At 42.7% G+C, this 23,450-nt stretch overlaps 1 protein-coding gene across 2 annotated transcripts in view; it reads left to right on the top strand.

The window, feature by feature from the left end:
• The window catches only part of LOC110526966 (transcription initiation factor TFIID subunit 4), a 108,606-nt gene that overhangs the window by 48,178 nt on the left and 36,978 nt on the right, over positions 1-23,450 (top strand). For both annotated transcript variants that reach the window (XM_036980974.2, XM_090238867.1), the window contains 2 exons: positions 289-414; positions 4,631-4,687. In XM_036980974.2, the coding sequence (XP_036836869.2) occupies positions 289-414; positions 4,631-4,687 (183 nt within the window). The remainder of the gene's footprint in view (positions 1-288; positions 415-4,630; positions 4,688-23,450) is intronic.

Raw genomic sequence — 23,450 nt, 5'->3', positions numbered from 1 at the left:
TTGATGACCCACAAACTTTGTTTTCCTTCTGAAACTTGTCTCATCTTCCCATCTCCCAAGTGCAGAACAACATATTTAACACAACGAGAAGCGGTGATACCTGTAAACAAAGAAAAGTTGTGATTAGTTATCCAAACTGGTGGTTGAGAGAGACGAGGTGTCTAAAGTTGTAGTAATATGTTTATCCAGACTTGTGGTTAAAATTAAAATGGGATCTTCTTAGTATCTTAAGTTATTTTTCCTCCACTCACTCTCTTTTTCTTTCTTTCCCTCTCTGTCTCTCTGCAGGATGAGGAGTGGTTTGAGCAGTCGGCAGACGTGCGGTCGCAGCTAAAGTTCTTTGAGCAGCTGGAGAGGATAGAGAAGCAGAGGAAGGATGAACAGGAGAGAGAGATCCTACTCAAAGCAGCTAAAGTAAGTCCTAGTCGCCGTCTTGTTATAAAGGCATATATCCCTTTTAGTTACAACCACACAGTCATGGAAGTGTTTTCACATTCAATCCTGATCTCGTGCTTCTACACCTGCATTGCTTGCTGTTTGGGGTTTTAGTCTGGTTTTCTGTACAGCACTTTGAGATATCAGCTGATGTAAGAAGGGCTATATAAATACATTTGATTTGATTTAGCCCAATTTAGCAATACGCTGAAATCTTACCAGTTTCAGTTTCCCCATTTCTAAGCCTACCTCATACACCATGAAGTCCAGTGTAGGGACTAGAGGTCAACTGATTAATCTGAATGGCAGATTAATTAGGGCCGATTTCAAGTTTTCATAACAATCGGAAATCGGTATTTTTGGGCGCCGATTTTACGTTTTTTTTTTATACCTTTATTTAATCTTTATTTAACTAGGCAAGTCAGTTAAGAACACATTCTTATTTTCAATGACGGCCTAGGAACAGTGGGTTAACTGCCTGGTTCAGGGGCAGGACGACAGATTTTCACCTTGTCAGCTCGGGGGATCCAATCTTGCAACCTTAACTAGTCCAACGCAATAACGACCTGCCTCTCTCTCGTTGCACTCCACAAGGAGTTACGCGAATGCAGTAAACCAAGGTAAGTTGCTAGCTAGCATTAAACTTATCTTATAAAAAACAATCAATCATAATCACTAGTTAACTACACATGGTTGATGATATTGCTAGATATTATCTAGCGTGTCCTGCGTTGCATATAATCTGACTGAGCATACAAGTATCTGACTGAGCGGTGGTAGGCAGAAGCAGGCGCGTAAACATTCATTCAAACAGCACTTTTGTGCGTTTTGCCAGCAGCTCTTCGTTGTGCGTCAAGCATTGCGCTGTTTATGACTTCAAGCCTATCAACTCCCGAGATGAGGCTCGTGTAACCGAAGTGAAATGGCTATCTAGTTAGCGTGCGCTAATTGTAGTTGTGTTGCTGGTTCGAGCCCAGGGAGGAGCAAGGAGAGGGACGGAAGCTATACTGTTACACTGGCAATACTAAAGTGCCTATAAGAACATCCAATAGTCAAAGGTTAATGAAATACAAATGGTATAGAGGGAAATAGTCCTATAATTCCTATAATAACTACAACCTAAAACTTCTTACCTGGGAATATTGAAGACTCATGTTCAAAGGAACCACCAGCTTTCATATGTTCTCATGTTCTGACCAAGGAACTGAAACGTTAGATTTCTTACATAGCACATATTGCACTTTTACTTTCTTCTCCAAAACTTTGTTTTTGCATTATTTAAACCAAATTGAACATGTTTCATTATTTACTTGAGGCTAAATGTATTTTATTGATGTATTATATTAAGTTAAAATAAGTGTTCATTCAGTATTGTTGTAATTGTCATTATTACAAATAAATAAATAAAAAATTGGCCGATTAATCGGTATCGGCTTTTATGGTCCTCCAATAATCGGCATCGGCGGTGAAAAATCATAATCGGTCGACCTCTAGTAGGGACTGTAGCTCTGTTGCTATTGTGTGTGTTACTTGTGTGTGAGGTGGTGTGTAAGGTGGTGTGTAAGGTAGTGTGTAAGATAGTGTGTAAGGTAGTGTGTAAGGTAGTGTGTAAGGTGGTGTGTAAGGTGGTTTGTTAGGTAGTGTGTAAGGTAGTGTTTAGCTGTGGTGTGGTGTGTGTTCCTTGTCAGTGTCTAGGGCAGTGTGGTGTCCTCGCTGTTCCTGCCCAGGCCCTAGCTAACAGATGAAACCGAGTGCGCCCTCCGTAGAGTGACCTCAGTGTGTTCTCCCGCCCCCTCGCTCTAGGGCTCCTTTGTCCTCTCATTGTCCCCAACACAACAAGCAGAGGAACCACTGTGGAACTCTATACATTCCTCTGATCTGATCCTCCTCACATACCCGCTGACAGGCCCAGAGCTAAAAGTGTATCATGTCAGCCATCTCAGTACTCAGGAGAACCAGCTTCAACAGTAGTGGGCAGGAGAGCCTCAGAGAGCCTTACAGAGTCTCAGAACAGATGAATTGCATCTAGGCCGTCTCTGCACACTCATGTGTGTCCATCCAGTCACACTCAGGCTGTTGATACTGGTGTAAACACTTCTTGCACACACTTAACTTGTATAAGATTATGAAATGACTTGAATAAGTTCTCACATGCTTCATACAATCTATCAAATAAGACAGGTACATAAATTCATTAGACATACAGTATGATGCGAAGGTTCAATACTGTCACCACCAACAGAATGTGTTTTGAAGGGAAATGCCCCACGGTGAGACATTAGAGAGAAGCTTGCTTCATTTAATACATCTTCAACAGAGACAATGTCCCACAGCTGATTGCATTATCACTTTCCTGTGTTAACAGCATTGTTATGGTCTGGCCCTGCCTGCCATGCAGGACATTAGAAACATTCAGACTGATGAACAATGACCCGCCTTGCTTTTGTTATAGTTGGTAATTAGGAAACTACTGCCTTGACAGCAAAGCTGTTAAGCACCAAGTTTTATTTTGTTATTTATTTTGTTATCTGGCCACATTAATTCATCTGACTTGTCCATTTCCACTTTCTACAGTATATTTCACTCTCTAACTGATGTATTCAAACAGTATAGAGAGAGAGAGAGAGAGAGAGAGAGAGAGAGAGAGAGAGAGATGGAGAGAGAGATAGATGGAGAGAGACAGAGATGGAGAGAGACAGAGAGAGAGAGAGAGAGAGAGAGAGAGAGAGAGAGAGAGAGAGAGAGATGGAGAGAGATGGAGAGAGAGAGAGAGAATAAAGCATGTCAGTACCCCCATGGCCCTTTATAAACAGTCCATCTTTGTCCCTGTTTTCTCCCCGCTGACGACCAGGCTCCACGCTGGGGCTCCCTTATAATTTGACCTCTCAAATAAGAATCTACTGAAATAATCCCCTCCTCCGCTCCCACTCCTCCGTCCATTTAAAATATGACTCAGGTCTTCAGGGATGCTCCGACCGACTGGAGGGCAAATGCATTAGTTTTAGTTGAGACACCGACCAGTACGTGAACCGCCTGATATATTTAAAGCCAATTAGCAAGGAGCAGGGCAAGACGACTGCATCTGTTCATGAAGGCGGGATGGAGGGAGGGATGGAGGGAGGGAGGGAGGGAGCCAGGGCACGGGTAGCTAGACTCTTGCTTTCCAGCACCACTGAAGGCAAATAGCATTTGATTGCTTATAGTAGAAAAAGAAACATCGCGAGGAGCATCACGTTCAGAGATATTAATGAAGTAGTCTTTAACACCACCGGGATGACCCTGCTCTTAGAGAGGTTAGGCAATGTTAAAGACACATTGGACCATTACTAGTCATATCCCTAACCTTCATTCAAGCTAAATGAATTTATGCTAGTTAAACAGGAATTTTTTATAGAATTATTCCCATTGCTATGGCAGGGGGCAGCACTGTTAGCTGCCTGTATTACCATAGCATAGACGAAGACCTACGGGTCGAAACGTTGTACAATAAAACTACGGGAACATTCAACAGTGTATCAATCTTTCTTTCATAGACTCATAGGAAAAGTACACTGCGTCGCTGATAGCTACAGTAGGCTAGTACTGTGATAGTGTGGTGATCTGGCAGGGTGCCACTAACAGTGAGCTTTTAGAAGAGTCCCTGTATGGTTAATTGGAAGCCCTGTGGTTAACAGCTCACACAGACAGGTACAAGCTGCACAGGCAGCTCAGCTCTCACTCACTAATTACAGTGGCGCTCCAGTACTGTGGACTCTGGTCCTGACTCTAGAGAGATACGTATGCATACACACACACACACACACACACACACACACACACACACACACACACACACACACACATCAATGGCACTGGAACAAAAGAGGGACAGACAGACAGAATGCCAGTGCCTGTGACTTTCTGAGTTTGAGCACATTCTCCCGGCCCTGTGTGCTCTGCTGGCTCGTGCAGAATTTTTAATAACCTCCTTTGATTAGAATCTCCCTCCAGCAGCTTATTTACGGCAGGATTTGGCGCAGGTTTAAAGGGCACTGGCCTTGGGCGCTCAATTGCACTTCTATGAATCCAAATACGATGTCCTTGACACCTTGTATCCTGTTCCCATTTTGTACTATTTTTGTGCTGGCTGCAACAGATGAGGGGGTCCTTAAACCAGCTGTTAACCTGTGTGTTCCCCCCCTCCTTAACTCTGCAGAGTCGCTCCAGGCAAGAGGACCCAGAGCAGGCTCGGCTGAAACAAAAAGCTAAGGAGGTAAGCGCTGTGCTGGAGATCATTACCCTTGACATTTTCCCAAGACTTCAACATATACATTTTTCATGCCTCGCTACATATGTAATGCCATTTAAAGGTCTGACTTAAAAAGTTGTAGGAATTATTTGTGCTGATTGATGTCCGCCTCGTTTGGAAAAGTGGTTTCTATAGAACAGACACACCACACCAAAGAGATCCTCCTCCTCTTTTCTCTCTCCCTCTCTCTTTTCTGGCTCCCGATAACCTTTTGGAGACTGCTGTTCATTGTGCATGGCTCTTTCAAAGAGATAGATTGGGGAGCCTATCAGTGTTGTGAATACCGGTTTAATATTCACCATAGCACTTTCTGTAGAGCCATTTGCATTGTAAAAGCTGATAGAAAAATGTTTACTGTCACAGTTATGTATAAATTTTGGTTTAAAACATTGAAATGGCTTTGGCGCACAAATGGGAAATATAAAAAATATAGTAGGAAGCTACTGTGCTTATTTGTTCAATTATACAGCTACAGTGTCTTCAGAAAGTATTCATACCCCTTGACTTATTCCACATTTTGTTGTTACAGCCTGAATTCAAAATTAAATATAATGTTTTTCTCATCCACCTGCACACAATATCCAATAATGACAAAAGTGAAAACGGGTTTTTGAATAGTTTTCAAATGTATTGAAAATTAAATACAGAAATATCTAATTTACATAAGTATTCTCACCCATGACTCAATACTTTGTAGAAGCACCTGACAGAGATTACAGCTGTGAGTCTTTCTGAGTAAGTCTCTAAGAGCTTTCCACACCTTAATTGCGCAACAATTTCCCATTATTATTTTCAAAATTCTCAAAGCTCTGTCAAATGGGTTATTGATCATTGCTTTAGAACCATTTTCAGGTCTTGCCATAGATTTTCAAGTAGATTTAAGTCTAAAGTTTAACTTGGCCTCTCAGTCACTGTCTTCTTGGTAAGCAATTCCAGTGTAGATTTGGCCTTGTGTTTTACGTTATTGTCCTACTGAAAGGTGAATTAATCTCCCAGTGTCTGGTGGAAAGCAGACTGAACCCGATTTCCTCTAGGATTTTGCCTGTGCTTAGCTCCATTTTATTTATTTTTTATCCTGAAAAACTCACAAGTCCTTAGCAATTACAAGCATACCCATAACATGATGCAGCCACCACAATGCTTGGAAATATGGAGAGTGGTAGTCAGTAATGTGTTGTATTGGATTTGCAGCAAACATAACATTTTGTATTCAGGACAAAATGTTAATTGCTTTGCCACATTTTTTGCGGTATTACTTTAGTGCCTTTAGAATATTTGTATTCTGTACAGGCTTCCTTCTTTTCACTCTGTAAATTAGGTTAATATTTAGGAGTAACTACAATGTTGTTGACCCATCCTCAGTTTTCTCCTATCACAACCATTAAACTCTGTAACTGTTTTAAAGTCACCATTGGCCTCATGGTGAAATCCCTGATCGGTTTCCTTCCTCTCATTGGTCTTTGTGGTTTAATCTGTGTTTGAAATGCACTGCTTGACTGACGGATCTTACAGATAATTGTAAGTGTGGGTTACAGAGATGAGGTAGTCATTCCAAAATCATGTTAAACACTATTATTGTATGCAATTTTTACTTCTGAACTTATTTAAGCTTACCATAATGAAGGGGTTGAATACTTATTGACCCAAGACATTTCAGCTTTTCATGTGTAAAAAATTATATTCTAAAAACATAATTACACTTTCACATTATGGGCTATCGTGGGTAGGCAAGTAACCAAATAATTTAATACATTTTAAATTTACGATGTAACAGAACGTGGAAAAAGTTAAGGAGTGTGAATACTTTCTGAAGGCACTGTAGACCATGATACATCTCTAGCAACATAGAGCTGCTTAGCCCCATTTCAATTCTATGTCCATACTAGTGTACCACTTAGTATGAAGCAATGTATTGGACATGCAATCCAAGTGGTATGGTATGGACATTAGAATGGGGATCTTCTCTCCTCTCCACTCTGCTCTCTGTAAAGAGATCATACACTACCACCACACCAGTGTGTGGTGAAGGGATGCCTTTCATTGGCTCTGTTCATTCGTTTAGAACTTTGAGACTAGATCTCAGCCTCCCCATAAGCCCTAGCTGCATATGCAAATGAGGCAGTGTAATAGGCTGTGCTGCGATAGGTTGGCCCCGGGGCGGTGTGATCAAAGTGGATCTCCTCCCCGTTAAGTGGCAGGCCGCTCATCATCTGGATGGAGCCAGATTATCTTCTGAGAAAGAAACGTGGCACGCGCACATTCTCATTTTCATTTTAGAATTTCAGAAGGAGCAGAGGGAGGGGGGGTTGGGGGGTGAAATTGTTACTTTATGTAATGTTCAGTGCGACAGTCAGGGATGACACCACTACAGGGGGAATTTTTTTTCTCCACGTTTTTTCATCCCCCCCTTCTCTCTTTTTTTTGCTTAATGGCCGTCGTTTCTCAGTCCTGTGCCTCTCTGGTTTTCATCACCTGACTGGCTCAAGGGGACAGAGCTAGCTGTTTGTGTCACCACGGTTACCGCAGAGGGAGTCTGTCGGTGGCGGCTCCTTGTTCAGCACATCTGCACAAATTTCATCAGGATAATGAGGCTGAGCTGCTCTTCCAGGTGACTGATGGACGGGTGGACAATCCTGCCAACCCTCTTTCCGAAAATAATTTTCTACGACAGTTATATACTTGTTCCAAGGAATGTGTTTGAAATTGAGTTGGTGCTGATTTGTTTGTAAAGGCAGGTGTGGTATATGGGGAGGGAACAGGGAGGTGTTGGGGAACTTTATTGAGGTGCATACAGGTGAATTACACCCAGTCAGAGTGGGATGATAGAGACACACTACTCTGGTAGTGTGATGGCAGCCTTGGCCCCATGTGGCCTCTATCAGACCGCTCCAGTTTCCACCTCAACCTAATCCATCCCCCTTCCCCGTCAGCCTTCAGTACCGCCCAGGCAGATAGCAAAAGGCATAAGGCCTGTGTGTAGCGCCCCTGTTTCCTCCATTCAGAAACATTCGCCCAAAAGGTCAGATGGGCTATTTTAGAAATGCCCCCAGTGAAAATCAATGGCCAAAACGAGTATTCCTCATTTCTTTATTTTTTGGTCTGGTCTGTGTGCTCTGTCTGAAATCCCACTGAGGCAGGAGGTGAGGCGGTGAGAGAGGGGTGGGGGGGAGAGTGGACCAGACCTACATACATCACAGTGTCAGACACACAGACACACTGCGGCCATAGATTCATCATCAGAACGCCATCTGGAGGCAGGGAGAGAAGAGAGGAAGACTCTCTCTGGTCTAAACTCATCATCCCCAGGACCTCACATCCCACTGGGCACATCACGTCATTTCAACGTGGATAACTTGGTAATATTTGGTTGAGATGTTGATCAATGAGATTACAACCTATATTCACCCAGTCAAAAAGACAGCCAAAAGTTAATTGATATTCCAATGTGGTATCACTCTGCTTTCAACCATCTAAAAGCACAATCAAATAAGATCACAACCAAATTCCAATGGAAAAACAATGTCTTATTTTTAGTTGTCACCCAAAGTACAGTATATCACTGCACGTTCAACCATTTAAAAGCATAACTAAGTTTAAAAGGGAATACAATGTTAGATATTTTGTTTTGTATTAATACAACCGATGAATGTGTTATCACTGTGCAGAACCAAACAACCTGGGCTGCAATTGAAATTACATAAAAAAGATATGGTGCAAGTGATCAATACTGTTCGACATTATTACAGCAATTGTAAAAATCTCCACAAACCTGCAGCGACCTATGCATTATTTTTATGAATACATAAGAAGACATTTTTAGTTACAGTCACCTCAATGAGGCCATGGATGTGTTACTCATTTTAAGGTTTAATGTTACATTAGCTTGTAAGAGATTTAAATATATTTAGGCAATTACAACAGTATTACAACAGTAATTTTGAGTTGTGGTTGGCTGACAACGCAAACAACATCAACATTTGAAGGAGATGTATCTACAGCTTGGATAGTTCCATCTGAACCACCGGCTTAATCCCATTCTGTAACTTTTATTTTTGGTTGAGTTGGAGATGGGAATTCAACCAACTATATCATTTGTTAACTTGTCAACAAGTTAATAGGCTAAATGTATTGTATTTCAGAAGTGATATTGAAATGTGTTTGCTTGTCAATGCAATCAAATAATAACATTTGAAGGAGATTTATCTTCTGTTGGATAGTTTCTTCTCTGTGCCACTGATGTAGTCTGGCTTTAATTCCAGTTTGTCTACAAATGTCACGCCCTGGCCATAGAGAGGCTTTTTATTCTCTATTTTGGTTAGGCCAGGGTGTGACTAGGGTGGGCATTCTAGTTTCTTTATTTCTATGTTTTGGCTGGCTATGGGTCTCAATCAGGGACAGCTGTCTATCATTGTCTCTGATTGGGAATCATACTTAGGCAGCCTTTTGCCCAACTGTGTTTTGTGGGTAGTTGTTTTCTGTATAGTTTATGCACCTTACAGAACTGTTTAGTTTTTTGGGGGGGTTAATAAAGAATCATGAACACTTATCACACTGCGTTTTGGTCCGATCCTCATTACGACAAGAGCCGTGACAACAAATGAATAATTGATATGTTGGATTTACATCTCCATCTCAACCAAAAATCTAAGTGAAAGAAAAGGACTAAATCAAATCAAACTTTAAATGCACTTTAAATAAAGTTTGATTTGATTTAGTTCTATTCTTTAACTGATTTGGTCACATTTATTTTGCTCTGTTAAACCTGCCCTTTGGAATGACTTCGACAGCAACAGTGAATCTGTTTTGTTTTTAAGTGGAGATCTCTCAACAATCATTCTCATGATATCACATTGGTAATAGTCAGTGACAAATATCAAAGTTTATCAGGGCTCAGTTAAAACCCTGGATGGGAGGTCAAAGAGTACCTGTAGGTAGATCAATTCTCTTGTAGGAGGTGCTGCCCAGCCTATTGTTTTTTGTCTGAAAGTGGATATAACGTTGAAGATCTGACGTAGTTTTAAAGGTACAAATTCAACATATTTTATGCAAGGTTTGTCTATGTTGCAATTTGGTTACCATGATGACATAATCCTGTGGTTGAAATGTTACCCTCAAAATAAGAGTTGATGACTTTTTTCAAATTCAATGTATTTTTATTTTCCACATAGATTCCACATCACAATACGTTGACAAATAACGTTGAAACAATGTTTATTCAACCAGTTTGTTCCCAGTGGGATGGTTCTGGCTTTTAGCCTATGATTGGTTGGGAGGAGTCGGTCAAACGTCTGTCAGCTGATTGGGATAAATGGTTTCCCTTGAATTTGTTGCCTTTGTAAGGACAGGCTTTTATTTTGATGATGGCCCTTATCCTCCTAATTACATTCTTGATCAAACCAGCTAAGAAATGCAGGTCATTGATGTTTCGGGCCATGGCTTCAGAATCTAATTTGTCGAAAACCATAAATAATTCATGGTAAATGTGTTATTGGAAAAGCCCAATTATATTTTATACGCCACATGCAATGCCAAGGCTGAGTGCAAGCTTTTTGCTTCAGGTTTCCCACTAAATGAAACATATAGATAATTGAAATGGTTGTAAAATGGGTTACAGACTTATCACAGCTTGATACACCTATGATAAACTTCCGGGCAAAATAGGAATTGAAAGAGGTGAACTTTGGCATCATCAGGTGACATGTTGTTGCAGAGGAATATCAGGCGATGGACAGTTGGACACAGAAGCCTGTCTTTTGTTCCTTCCTCAAACACACCTGATTTTATATAATCAACTAATCACGGTCTTCAGTCTGGACATGATTAGCTAAGCAGGTGTGTTACTGCAGGGCTGGAATGAAAGCCTGCACGCCCAGCTGCTATCCAAGACTGGAGTTTTACATAAAGATGATCCTCCACAAGAATTGAACATAGCTAGAGTATTTAGAGGTATATCACTATACAGTTTATGTCTTTGACTATAAGGACTGTCAGTGAGACTGTTGTTAAGACAGCTCTTGGTTGCTCTGAATGACACCCCCATATCAGCATCACGAGCAGGGCCGTTCCAGGCCAGAGGGGGGATGAGAGGGTGTTGGGGTGGGGGTGTGAGATGTGGGAGCCCCTGTCTTCCCTTCCTCTCTCTTCTCATCCAGCCAGTCGGATCTGTGTCCTTGCAGCATTGCTCCACTTTACCTCAGAGTGATTTCAGACCCGTGTGAAACTGAGAGCTGTCCAATGGGAATCTCTCAGCTTTTTGTTAGAATAATTTTCCTCAAATATTTTTCCTCCTCAGGCGTTCAAAGGGAGTTTTTTCTTGCCTCGTTTGCACACCAGGATTGATCATGAAATGTCTTGATCCACGCAGCAATGAATTCTGCCCTCGCTCAACTCTCAACCTTGTATGGCACCAATTAAAAGCAAGAGGCGCTATATGTACAGTATGTCCTAGCCAGATGCATAAACATCTACATACATCCACATAGTGTATTACTGGATTGACTTGGAGTCAGTAGCATCAACATGACATAGAAACACTGGTCAACATTTGTACATTTTTCTCTTCCCACCTCCATCAAGAGATATTGTAGATTTAGCCAACTTATTTTAATTATAACCTCTGGATGTAAACAATGTGCTCCAAGACATCATTGGCTCTAAGACACATGTTCATCATTTCCCAGCATCCCCCACAGATGACCAGGTCACATTTAGCCTGTAAAGGCGCTTGTGCAACAGGCCCCGTCATGCAGCGCTATTTCTCCTCTATTGTCAGAGGTGTCAGAGGACAAGGCTACAGTGCCATGCGTTTATTAGTGTTTTTGTGTCTGTTGTATCTGTGGTCCACGGCCTCTCATCGCGTGGCCCCACAGAACCCGCCATCGTACCCAGTGTAGAGCGCTCGCTGTTAGGCATGCTCAGGGCTAAAGCCTGTCAGAATAATCACTATGATTATGAAGCCAGTTTGGGCTAGTTAACAGAGCGCTGACATTTGGTAATATACTGTAAGGACCAACACATGGCAGTAAATCTCTCCGTTTCATTGAACTTTTACGCTTGGCTTTTAAAATATGCTCTTTGAGAGTCTCTGTACATGGAAGATTGTGTTCTACTACAGGAAAAACAGTGAGGTTAAGTACCTCTGACCTCTTAGTGGTTATTACAAATGTGTATGTAGATACATGCAAATATCAGATATCCACACATCTTCTCAAATATTTCCCATTGTTGAAGGTTTTCATCAGTGTTGTTTGAAAGATCAAAGTGGGGCTATTTAATTGTTCATTTAATTATTTCAGAATGAAGATCTGTTTTGATGAACTCCTCAACATGCACAGCCTAGTCCACACTAGCACTATTTTTTGTTTTATTTGTTGCTTTGTTGTCTGGAGTTTCAACTTCTCTCAGTTTTTTCCCTTTCTTTTTTTCCTCAAGACATATTATAAAGAAAAAATCACCAGGCTTTTAAAAATACCTTTGGTGTTCCTGTGTGTTTTGGAATATTACAAAGTCCTGTAATGAGAAGGAAAACAACAAAAAAGGAGATTTGCCTCAGAGGGAGATTGCAGCTCGTCTTCTCTTGCAAAAGAAGCCTGTAGGACCACTTTTTCTTTGTGCGCTGTAGCACTCCTTGGGACTCCAGCGACAGGGGAATTGGGTACGCTGAGCTACGCTCGTGGCGGGGTGCCAGCCAGCCTCCCTCCGTTCCCGGGATAACAGGGAGAGGAGAGGAGGCAGGATTGAGGACACGTTTCAATTAGGGAACAAACACCACACACACAGAGGAGAGAAGAAGAGCTAAATCTCAACCAGCCAGACTACCTCATATTCTCTTAACCTCTTTCCTTTCTAAACTGTACCTGCACTGGAGAACAATAGCTCAACCAGCCTGCCCCCTTTTTATTTGAGAAATGTAAGTTGTATAGAACTTCACAGGGGAAGGAAGAGGAGGGTAGTGTAAAAGAGAGGGGTCTTTCTTTGTGAGTTGATTCTCTAAGTGTGCCAGCTCTGCCCGCATGTTTCCATTAGATTGTCATGTTGGCTAATTAGAGAGCGGCAGCATGATTCACCTTGGTAATTAGCAGGACTTGCACACCACGTGCCTGGAGGCTAGTGTGAAAGAGGAGCCCAGCCTCAGAGCCCTGCAGTCTCCTCTCCTCTCCGCTGCCTGCCTTCTCTCTCTCTCCCTGCTTCCCCGTGAAGATTCTCTCTCTTCTCATCTACCTTCCACTTTTTTGATTTAGAAATGAATAAATCATTGTGATCGTTCTCGTCCTCTTGAATATCTGAGTTCACATCTTTTCCTAGATGCAAATGATACGTGATCAATAGAAAGGTGATGACTGAATCTAACTCTTTAAAAAGAGATGGGAAAGAAAGAGAGAGAGGGAAGACTGCTAGCCCAAGCACAGTCGCATGTAAAGGGAGACCATGTGAAAGAAGAACATTTCAAGTTGGACATTTTCCCTTAGATAAGCATTATTTTTAATGATCACCGCTTTTCCTGGCGCTTCCTTATAATGTTGCTGCTTGAATATGCTTATCGGTGATTTCTGGGTTCCTCTGTTTAAAAACTCCTATTCTTTAAAAAATATTCTACAAATGTTATTCTAAGGAATTAAAATACTATCTCTGTGGATGGGTTTTGGAGTGTGTTTTATACACAACCAATTTTATATACACAGTCTTTATACACGGTTTAATTTCTGCAAATAAGTTGCAAATAAATACGAACTGTGGGGGTCATGATAGTGGCCCTCACATAATGACCTTAGCTCCGGGGGGGGCTCATGGCGCTGAATAATTGGTTGTTGGCTCTGGAAATAGTTCTGACGTATCCATCCAGCTCAGGAGAAAATAGAACATGCTGAGACTACAACCAGGGTTCATTTCCATAGGTAATGTATACGTATAATAAGTATGACAGCAAACAGATGCTTTCTTCTTCTCTCTATTTTATGGTGAAGAAAAACCTTGACTGAACTTCTTCAATGTGGTATTAATCACTGTACATTAATGTATTCATCGAGATAAGCATGTCTATGTATAATCCTTGGTTAATGCAGTGACTCATACCTACCTACAGTATGTGTGTTTACTCAGAATAAATACATATTGTGGTGCATAAAACATTTGTAGAAACAAAAATTGAAAGACGTTATTATTTATTTTCTTTCCTGTATCTATTTGGGATCATTTGTATCCAAATCCAGTTCAGTTAAAGGGGCGATCTGAGATTGCTACATCCATTTTTGACTTTTAAATAGATTATATACAGTGCCTTCGGAAAGTATTCATACCCTTGACTTATTCCACATTTTGTTGTGTTACAGCCTGAATTCAAAATTGAATACCTTTTTTTTTCTCTCAGCCATCTACACACAATACCCTATAATGACAAAGTGAAAACATATTTTCCAGAAATATCTAATTTACATCAGTATTCACACCCCTGAGCCAATATTTTGTAGAAGCGCCTTCGGCGTCAAATACAGTCTTGGGTATGTCTATCAGCTTTTCACATCTGGATTTGGGGATTTTCTCCCATTCTTCCTTTAAGATTTTCTCAAGCTCTGTTAAGTTAGATGGGGAGTGGCAGTGAACAGCAATCTTCAAGTCTTTCCACATATTTTCAATGGGATTCAAGTCTGGGCTTTGGCTGGGACACTGAAGGACTTTCACATTCTTGTTCTGAAGCCATTCCAGTGTTGTTTTGGCTGTATGCTTGGGGTCATTATCCTGTTGGAATGTAAATCTTCGCCCCAGTCTAAGGTCGCATGCCCTCTGAAGCAGGTTCTCATCAAGGATTTACCTGTATTTGGCTCCATTCATTGTTCCCTCTATCCTTACCAGTCTCCCCGTCTCTGCTGCTGAAAAGCATCCCCCATAGCATCAAATCAAATCAAATCAAATGTATTTATATAGCCCTTCGTACATCAGCTGATATCTCAAAGTGCTGTACAGAAACCCAGCCTAAAACCCCAAACAGCAAGCAATGCAGGTGTAGAAGCACGGTGGCTAGGAAAAACTCCCTAGAAAGGCCAAAACCTAGGAAGAAACCTAGAGAGGAACCAGGCTATGTGGGGTGGCCAGTCCTCTTCTGGCTGTGCCGGGTGGAGATTATAACAGAACATGGCCAAGATGTTCAATGTTCATAAATGACCAGCATGGTCGAATAATAATAAGGCAGAACAGTTGAAACTGGAGCAGCAGCACAGTCAGGTGGACTGGGGACAGCAAGGAGTCATCATGTCAGGTATTCCTGGGGCATGGTCCTAGGGCTCAGGTCCTCCGAGAGAGAGAAAGAAAGAGAGAATTAGAGAGAGCATATGTGGGATGGCCAGTCCTCTTTTGGCTGTGCCGGGTGGAGATTATAACAGAACATGGCCAAGATGTTCAAATGTTCATGAATGACCAGCATGGTCGAATAATAATAAGGCAGAACAGTTGAAACTGGAGCAGCAGCACGATGATGCTGCCACCACCATGTTTCACGGTAGGGATGCCGTTCGACGGGTCATGAGCTGCGCCTGGTTTTCTCCAAAAGTATATTTTTGCATTCAGGCCAAAGAGTTACATTTCTTACATGTCTTATCAGACCACAGAATATTTTGCCTTTCACATGCCTTTTCGCAAACTCCAGGCGTGCTGTCATGTGCCTTTTTCTCAGGAGTGGCTAATGTGCTGTAGAGACTCCATGACCAAGGTCCTTCCTGCCCAGTTGCTCAGTTTGGTCAGAGGGACAGCTCTAGGCAAAGTCTGGGTAGTTCCATATTTTTTCCCCAGATGTATGCCTCATCACAATTCTATCTCAGAGATCTCAGAGATCTAAGGACAGTTCCTTGGACATCATGGTATAGTTTCTGCTCTGACATGTACTGTCAGCTGTCGGACCTTAAAAATAACACCTAAAGGGTTTGTTTTAAATCTCCTAGACAGACAATCATGATTTCCTCACTCATTTATTAAAAGGAGAGCTTGAGTTAGCCACTGACACATGCTGTTAGGTGTGTTTCTTTCTAAACCATGCCCGAACAATTGAAATGGCCACAGATAGACTCCAGTCATGTTGTAGCGACACTTCAAAGATGATCAAAGGAAATCGGATGAACCTGAGCTCAATTTGGAGTGTCATAGCAGAGGGGTGTGAATAATTACTCTATATGAATGAGATATTTCTGTATTTCATTGTCAATAAATTTGCAAACATTTCTGAAAGCATGTTTTCACTTAGTCATTTTTTTTCACCTTTATTTAACCAGGTAGGCTAGTTGAGAACAAGTTCTCATTTACAACTGCGACCTGGCCAAGATATAGTAAAGCAGTGCGAGACAAGCAACAACACAGAGTTACACATGGAATAAACAAACATACAGTCAATAATACAATAAAAAAAAGTATATATACAGTGTGCGCAAATTAGGTAAGATTAGGGAGGTAAGGCAATAAATAGGCCATAGTGGCGAAATAATTACAATATAGCAATTAAACACTTGAGTGATAGATGTGCAGAAGATGAATGTGCAAGTAGAGATACTGTGGTGCAAGGGAGCAAAATAAATAAATAACAGAATGGGGATGAGGTAGTTGGATGGGCTATTTACTGATGGGCTATGTACAGGTACAGTGATCTGTGAGCTGCTCTGACAGCTGGTGCTTAAAGTTAGTAAGAGAGATATGAGTCTCCAGCTTCAGTGATTTTTGCAGTTCGTTCCAGTCATTGGCACCAGAGAACTGGAAGGAAAGGCGGCCATAGTAGGAATTGGCTTTGGGGGTGACCAGTGAAATATACCTGCTGGAGCGCGTGCTACGCGTGGGTGCTGCTATGGTGACCAGTGAGCTGAGATAAGGCAGGGCTTTATAGATGACCTGGAGCCAGTGGGTTAGGCGACGAATATGAAGCGAGGGCCAGCCAACAACAATTATGGGGTGTTGTGTGTAGATGGGTAAGAAAAACATCTATTTAATCCATTTTGAATTCAGGCTGTAACAAAACAAAATGTGTAATAAGTCAAGGGGTATGAATACATTCTGAATGCACATCGATTTTTGAAGAATATACAGTACCAGTCAAAAGTTTGGACATACCTACTCCTTTAATGTTTTTTCTTAATTCTTTGTTATTTTCTACATTGTATAATAATAATGAAGACATCAAAACTATGACATAACACATATGGAATCATGTAGTAACCAAAAAAGTGTTAAACGAATCAAAATATATTTAATATTTTTCAAAGTAGCCACCCTTGGCATTCTCTCAACCAGCTTCACCAGGAATGCTTTTCCAACAGTCTTGAAGGAGTTCCCACATATGCTGAGCACTTGTTGGCTGTTTTTCCTTCACTCTGCGGTCCAACTCATCCCAAACCATTTCAATTGGTTTGAGTTTGGGTGATTGTGGAGGCCGTCATCTGATGCAGCACTCCATCACTCTCCTTCTTGGTCAAATAGCCCTTACACAGCCTGGAGGTGTGTTGGGTCATTGGCCTGTTGAAAAACAAATGATAGTCACACTAAGCGCAAATCAGATGGGATGGCATATCGCTTCAGAATGCTGTGGTAGCCATGCTGGTTAAGTGTGCCTTGAATTCTAAATAAATCACAGACAGTGTCACCAGCAAAGCACCCCAACGCCATCACACCTCCTCCTCCATACTTCACGGTGGCAACCACAAAGACACGCCGGTTGGAACCAAAAATCTCAAATTTTTACTCATCAGACCAAAAGACAGATTTTCACCAGTCTAAAGTCCAATGCTCGTGTTTCTTGGTGACCTTTAGTAGTGTTTTCTTTACAGAAAATTGACCATGAAGGCCTGATTCACGCAGTCTCCTCTGAACAGTTGATGTTGAGATGTCTCTGTTACTTGAACTCTGTGAAGCATTTATTTGGGCTTCAATTTCTGACACTGGTAATCTCTGATGAACTTATCCTCTGCACTGACCTTCATGTCTTAAAGTAATGATGGACTGTCATTTCGCTTTTATTTTTTGAGCTGTTCTTGCCATAATATGGACGTGGTTGGGTGCCTGTTTTGTTATTGTTTGAACTGCAGATTGCCCCTTTAAATCAACCTGTATACCACAACTGTACTTTAGCTCTACCAAACACAGCCCCCACATCAGTAGGTCAGGGCGGAAACATGGGGAGACATAGCAGATTGGCCCAGTCATATTGGATGTCTACTGAGTTGAGATGAGGTTGGAGATCTGATCGGTGATTTAGCTTAGACTCCCCTTGCTTAACTACCAGGCATTTTAAATGAGAAAAGGCCTTACAGCTCACAGATGTTCATAGAACGGAGAGACAGACTGCCTCATATAGTTACTAAAAAAAAAAGTCTGCTGTGCGGGTGTCAAGTAATGAAATCAAATGCATGGATTTAGGTAGCTGCATAAGTAGGAAGTTAATGCACGTACCCAGGCACGCACACACACACATGCGTGCACACACACCCTCAGTATACAGTATATAGGTTATTATATGGGTTGTTGTGGCCCTTAGAGTTCCCCTGCTGTGCCCCCTCGGCCCTCAGACCAGGTCTGGGCTAGGGGTAGAGATCAGCAGAGGCCCCCTGCCCTGCCTTTATCCTGGGCCCTTTTAGAGGGCAGAGAACCCCCTTCTCCTCTCCTCCACAACCCCACAGCCATCTGTGACGTCAGCCATGCCTGCCCTGCCTCCTCTCTGCTCTGCGTTCTGCTCCACCAAGGACATCTGTCTGTAAGTGTCTGGGGGGCTGCGAGGCGAGCAGCTAGTCCCCCAGGCCAGGGGGTAGAAGCCTTTGTTACCAAGCGAACTGCACAGATAGAAAACGTCAGGTTGGACATCGTGGCTTATGGAACTGACTCCTCTGTGTATGTGGGGTTTATCTGATTGCTGTCTGTCTGAAGAACGATCTCTCTCTAGCTGTCTGCCTTTCCCTGTTTCAGACATGTTTGCATCATGTAGAGAACATGGACATCGTGTTCTTTCCTTGTGAGGAGACAAAGAACTGTGCATAGGTTTTTATGTGGGTTTGACACTTGAAGGGCTGAATTTTTTGTGAAACATTTAGGGCATAGCCCTGACTGAGTTTTTTACTGCTGTAAATTATTCAGAAAAAGGAACAACCAAGTAAATAAGCATGGGAAAACCTCAGCCAACAAATGGGACAGAATTGGCCTATAAAAGACAAACATGTCCACTCTTCTGATATTGACTGTTTCTTCACTTCACTCAATCCATTTACTGAATACTTTTCCAGTTATGATGTTAAAGGTGTTAACATTGCTGTTTGTGTATTGAAACCAGACCTCTAGCTATAGGAAGTGTAGCCTGATTATTGGGCAAACACATTGATTGGAGATTCTATCGGGGATTTTTGCATCACACCTAAGCAATGTTCTACTTCTCCTGACCTTTGTAAATAATTTGAGTTTACAAGACTCCTTCCCTGTTTCCAAAGGGCATGCGGGCAGACTGCAGGAACTTGTTTTTAAGAGACTTAGGGAGAACCAAATACTTAAGCGCAGACATTGATCGAACCTGGCAAATATATGTTTGTTGGTTATTGGTTATTTTATTCTATTGTTTTGAGCTGCAGACTCCAGTATTTCAGTGACCTTGGTGGTAGTCTAGTTGAGGCTTCTCATCCATAGGTTAGACGAGTCAATAATACACAGTACACAGGCCCCGCCCAGGGGTGTGTCCAAAAGGGCAACCTAGGCCTCTAAACGGCACTACGTTTGACCTGGTTAAATGGAGGGCATTATACAGGGAAACCGTAGTGCACTATATAGGGAATATGGTGCCAGTAAGGTCAAATCCTTCCACACTTTAGTTTTGACCTGGACTCATAGTGCTCTGATCAAAAGCAGTGCACTGCGCTGTATAGGAAATAGTTTGTCATTTCAGATGCAGCCCAGGTTTGCAGTCATCTTATGTAGAGTTATAGAAGCACTATGGCAGCAGGCCTCAGATCAGATTGGAATCAGTCTCTTCTCCCAGCATCATTATGGCCTCATCCTCCAGTGAGGGGAAATGCAGACTGGAGGAGGGAGGGTTGGGGTTGAGGGAGGGTTGCAGATGGTGAAATGAGGTCTGCATTTATCATACAGTCATAAATCTGAATGGCAGAACAGGCAGGGTAGAACGCTGCAGGCTGTGTGAGCCCACGCCTGGTTCCAACTGCCAGGCAGGGTAGAGATGCATCCCAGCATCATGGTGCCATCAGAGAGATAGCAGGACCCAGACCCCTAACACACACATAGACACACAGACCCCAGCAGACCCAGTCCCTCTCTCTCTCCATGGAGGCAGCAGAATCCTTTGAGGTCAAGCCTTCAGAGCTTTCTGTGTGTGACCAAGCTTAACAGGGTTAACATTGATACCAGAGTTCCATCTGATATCTGTACCCAAACTGTGTAATGGAAATCTCTAGCCATAATAGCTAGCTAGTTTATCCAGCTGTCTCCTTCCTTTCCACTGGATTTTCTCATTTGTATAGTTCTGCCTTAATTCACACCCAAACTCTCCCTGGAATCACTTCCTGAACCTGTCATCTGGTTACGTGTTTATGGGTGTTTGGGAGCTGTGGTGGAACTGCTCCTCTCCTCAGGACCCCGTGTTGCTTCCAGCACACAGCCCTGTTACAGCACACAGCCCTGTTGCAGCACACAGCCCTGTTACAGCACACAGCCCTGTTACAGCACACAGCCCTGTTACAGCACACAGCCCTGTTACAGCACACAGCCCTGTTACAGCACACAACCCTGTTATAGCACACAGCCCTGTTACAGCACACAGCCCTGTTACAGCACACAACCCTGTTATAGCACACAGCCCTGTTACAGCACACAGCCCTGTTACAGCACACAGCCCTGTTACAGCACACAGCCCTGTTACAGCACACAGCCCTGTTACAGCACACAGCCCTGTTACAGCACACAACCCTGTTATAGCACACAGCCCTGTTACAGCCCTGTTATAGCACACAGCCCTGTTACAGCCCTGTTATAGCACACAGCCCTGTTATAGCACACAGCCCTGTTATAGCACACAGCCCTGTTACAGCACACAGCCCTGTTATAGCACACAGCCCTGGTACAGCCCTGTTATAGCACACAGCCCTGTTACAGCACACAGCCCTGTTACAGCACACAACCCTGTTATAGCACACAGCCCTGTTATAGCACACAGCCCTGTTACAGCACACAGCCCTGTTATAGCACACAGCCCTGTTACAGCCCTGTTATAGCACACAGCCCTGTTACAGCCCTGTTATAGCACACTGCCCTGTTACAGCCCTGTTATAGCACACAGCCCTGTTATAGCACACAGCCCTGTTACAGCACACAGCCCTGTTATAGCACACAGCCCTGGTACAGCCCTCTTATAGCACACAGCCCTGTTACAGCACACAGCCCTGTTATAGCACACAGCCCTGTAAAACGGCTACAATACTTTAATGTGATGGAAAATGCACAGTAGCAGCAGTAAAGTTTGGGTGGATTTCTGTCTGGTTATTATTGCAGTTTTTCCTGTCTCCTAGTTTATCCTAGTTTATGTTGTCAGTGTGCTTAGAATTTTTCAATGGTTTTGCCTTGATAAATGTGAAGTGGCAACACCCTAAAGGGCATGCTTTGCCTGGGGCTTTTTAAGAATCAGAGACAACTGCATGCGCATTTTGGATCAGGTTTTTGTAAACCAATGCAACCTTTTATAGAGCACCATCTGAAAGCAACATTTCCCCTGATCAGACAACATGCACATACACACGTGCACACGCACAGTATAAATACTTAAATTGAATCAACAAATCACATTACATCAAGAAGGATTCAAACATTTCAAAGGTATTGCATACAAGGATACAAAAAGCACCTTCTCCATTTAGCTTGGCTGCCCATAACAGCTGAAACAGAGCACCATCTGAAAGCAACATGACATTTCCCCTTATCAGACAACACGCATGCATGTACACACTCTCACACACACACACACACACACACACGATCTTAGATAACATAAAAGAACATGAAAGACATGAAAGAACACATTGATTGTCTCTATTCACTTCGACCCAGGCCTCTCCCCCACTGGGCAGGCAGGCGTGGCTGTGACTGGAGTTGATAGGATAGGCACGTGGGTGTGGGGGAGAGGAGCTGACGCCCTCTGTGCTACCATGACCCCAGGCTCTCACACGTCCGCCCTGCCCCAGCCCCATGCAGCAGAAACGCCAGCTCCCAGCAACGCTACCCTCCCTCCCCTCAGCCCTTCTCCCTCTCAGCCCCCAGGTCAGACAACGCTCCCCTCCCTCCCCTCAGCCCTTCTCCCTCTCAGCCCCCAGGTCAGACTTGACATTACCTCAGGCAGCGCCTCACCACTGTTTCCCCTTTACACATCACATACTGAAAAATCACAATGAGGCATGTGACCATGCAGCACCGCTCACCACTCAGACTCACAGACATGAACGCTGCTAAACCCTGACAACATGCTGCCATTTTGTCTCTCTCTGAGTTTGGCGAGGGAGGGAGAGAGATGGGTAATTTATTGGAGGGATGGACATTAAAATGTAATTTCTCAGCAATAGACCTGTTCTGTGCGCACAGACATGCCTATGTTACTGATGATGTCCATTGTGTTCATCCATTTATGATATGTAACACCTTAGTCTGCTTTGGCAGATGGGACAGAAACCAATTTTCCCCGACAAATGATTTTGATCATGCCTTTACTACCAGCTGAGAGTTGGTCAAATAGTTACAGTTGGTTATGATAGAGGGTAGATGTACAATAGACCATTAGATCTAAACAACAAGTACAGTAAGATACAGTGCCTTGCGAAAGTATTCGGCCCCCTTGAACTTTGCGACCTTTTGCCACATTTCAGGCTTCAAACATAAAGATATAAAACTGTATTTTTTTGTGAAGAATCAACAACAAGTGGGACACAATCATGAAGTGGAACGACATTTATTGGATATTTCAAACTTTTTTAACAAATCAAAAACTGAAAAATTGGGCGTGCAAAATTATTCAGCCCCCTTAAGTTAATACTTTGTAGCGCCACCTTTTGCTGCGATTACAGCTGTAAGTCACTTGGGGTATGTCTCTATCAGTTTTGCACATCGAGAGACTGAAATTTTTTCCCATTCCTCCTTGCAAAACAGCTCGAGCTCAGTGAGGTTGGATGGAGAGCATTTGTGAACAGCAGTTTTCAGTTCTTTCCACAGATTCTCGATTGGATTCAGGTCTGGACTTTGACTTGGCCATTCTAACACCTGGATATGTTTATTTTTGAACCATTCCATTGTAGATTTTGCTTTATGTTTTGGATCAATGTCTTGTTGGAAGACAAATCTCCGTCCCAGTCTCAGGTCTTTTGCAGACTCCATCAGGTTTTCTTCCAGAATGGTCCTGTATTTGGCTCCATCCATCTTCCCATCAAATTTAACCATCTTCCCTGTCCCTGCTGAAGAAAAGCAGGCCCAAACCATGATGCTGCCACCACCAAGTTTGACAGTGGGGATGGTGTGTTGCCAAACATAACGTTTTGCATTGTTGCCAAAAAGTTCAATTTTGGTTTCATCTGAGCACCTTCTTCCACATGTTTGGTGTGTCTCCCAGGTGGCTTGTGGCAAACTTTAAACGACACTTTTTATGGATATCTTTAAGAAATGGCTTTCTTCTTGCCACTCTTCCATAAAGGCCAGATTTGTGCAATATACGACTGATTGTTGTCCT

The sequence above is a fragment of the Oncorhynchus mykiss genome, chromosome 6, assembly GCF_057628025.1.
Source record: "Oncorhynchus mykiss isolate SJ-2025 chromosome 6, ASM5762802v1, whole genome shotgun sequence".
Classification (NCBI taxonomy): Eukaryota; Metazoa; Chordata; class Actinopteri; order Salmoniformes; family Salmonidae; genus Oncorhynchus; species Oncorhynchus mykiss.
This window is presented reverse-complemented; position numbering and strand designations above follow the sequence as displayed.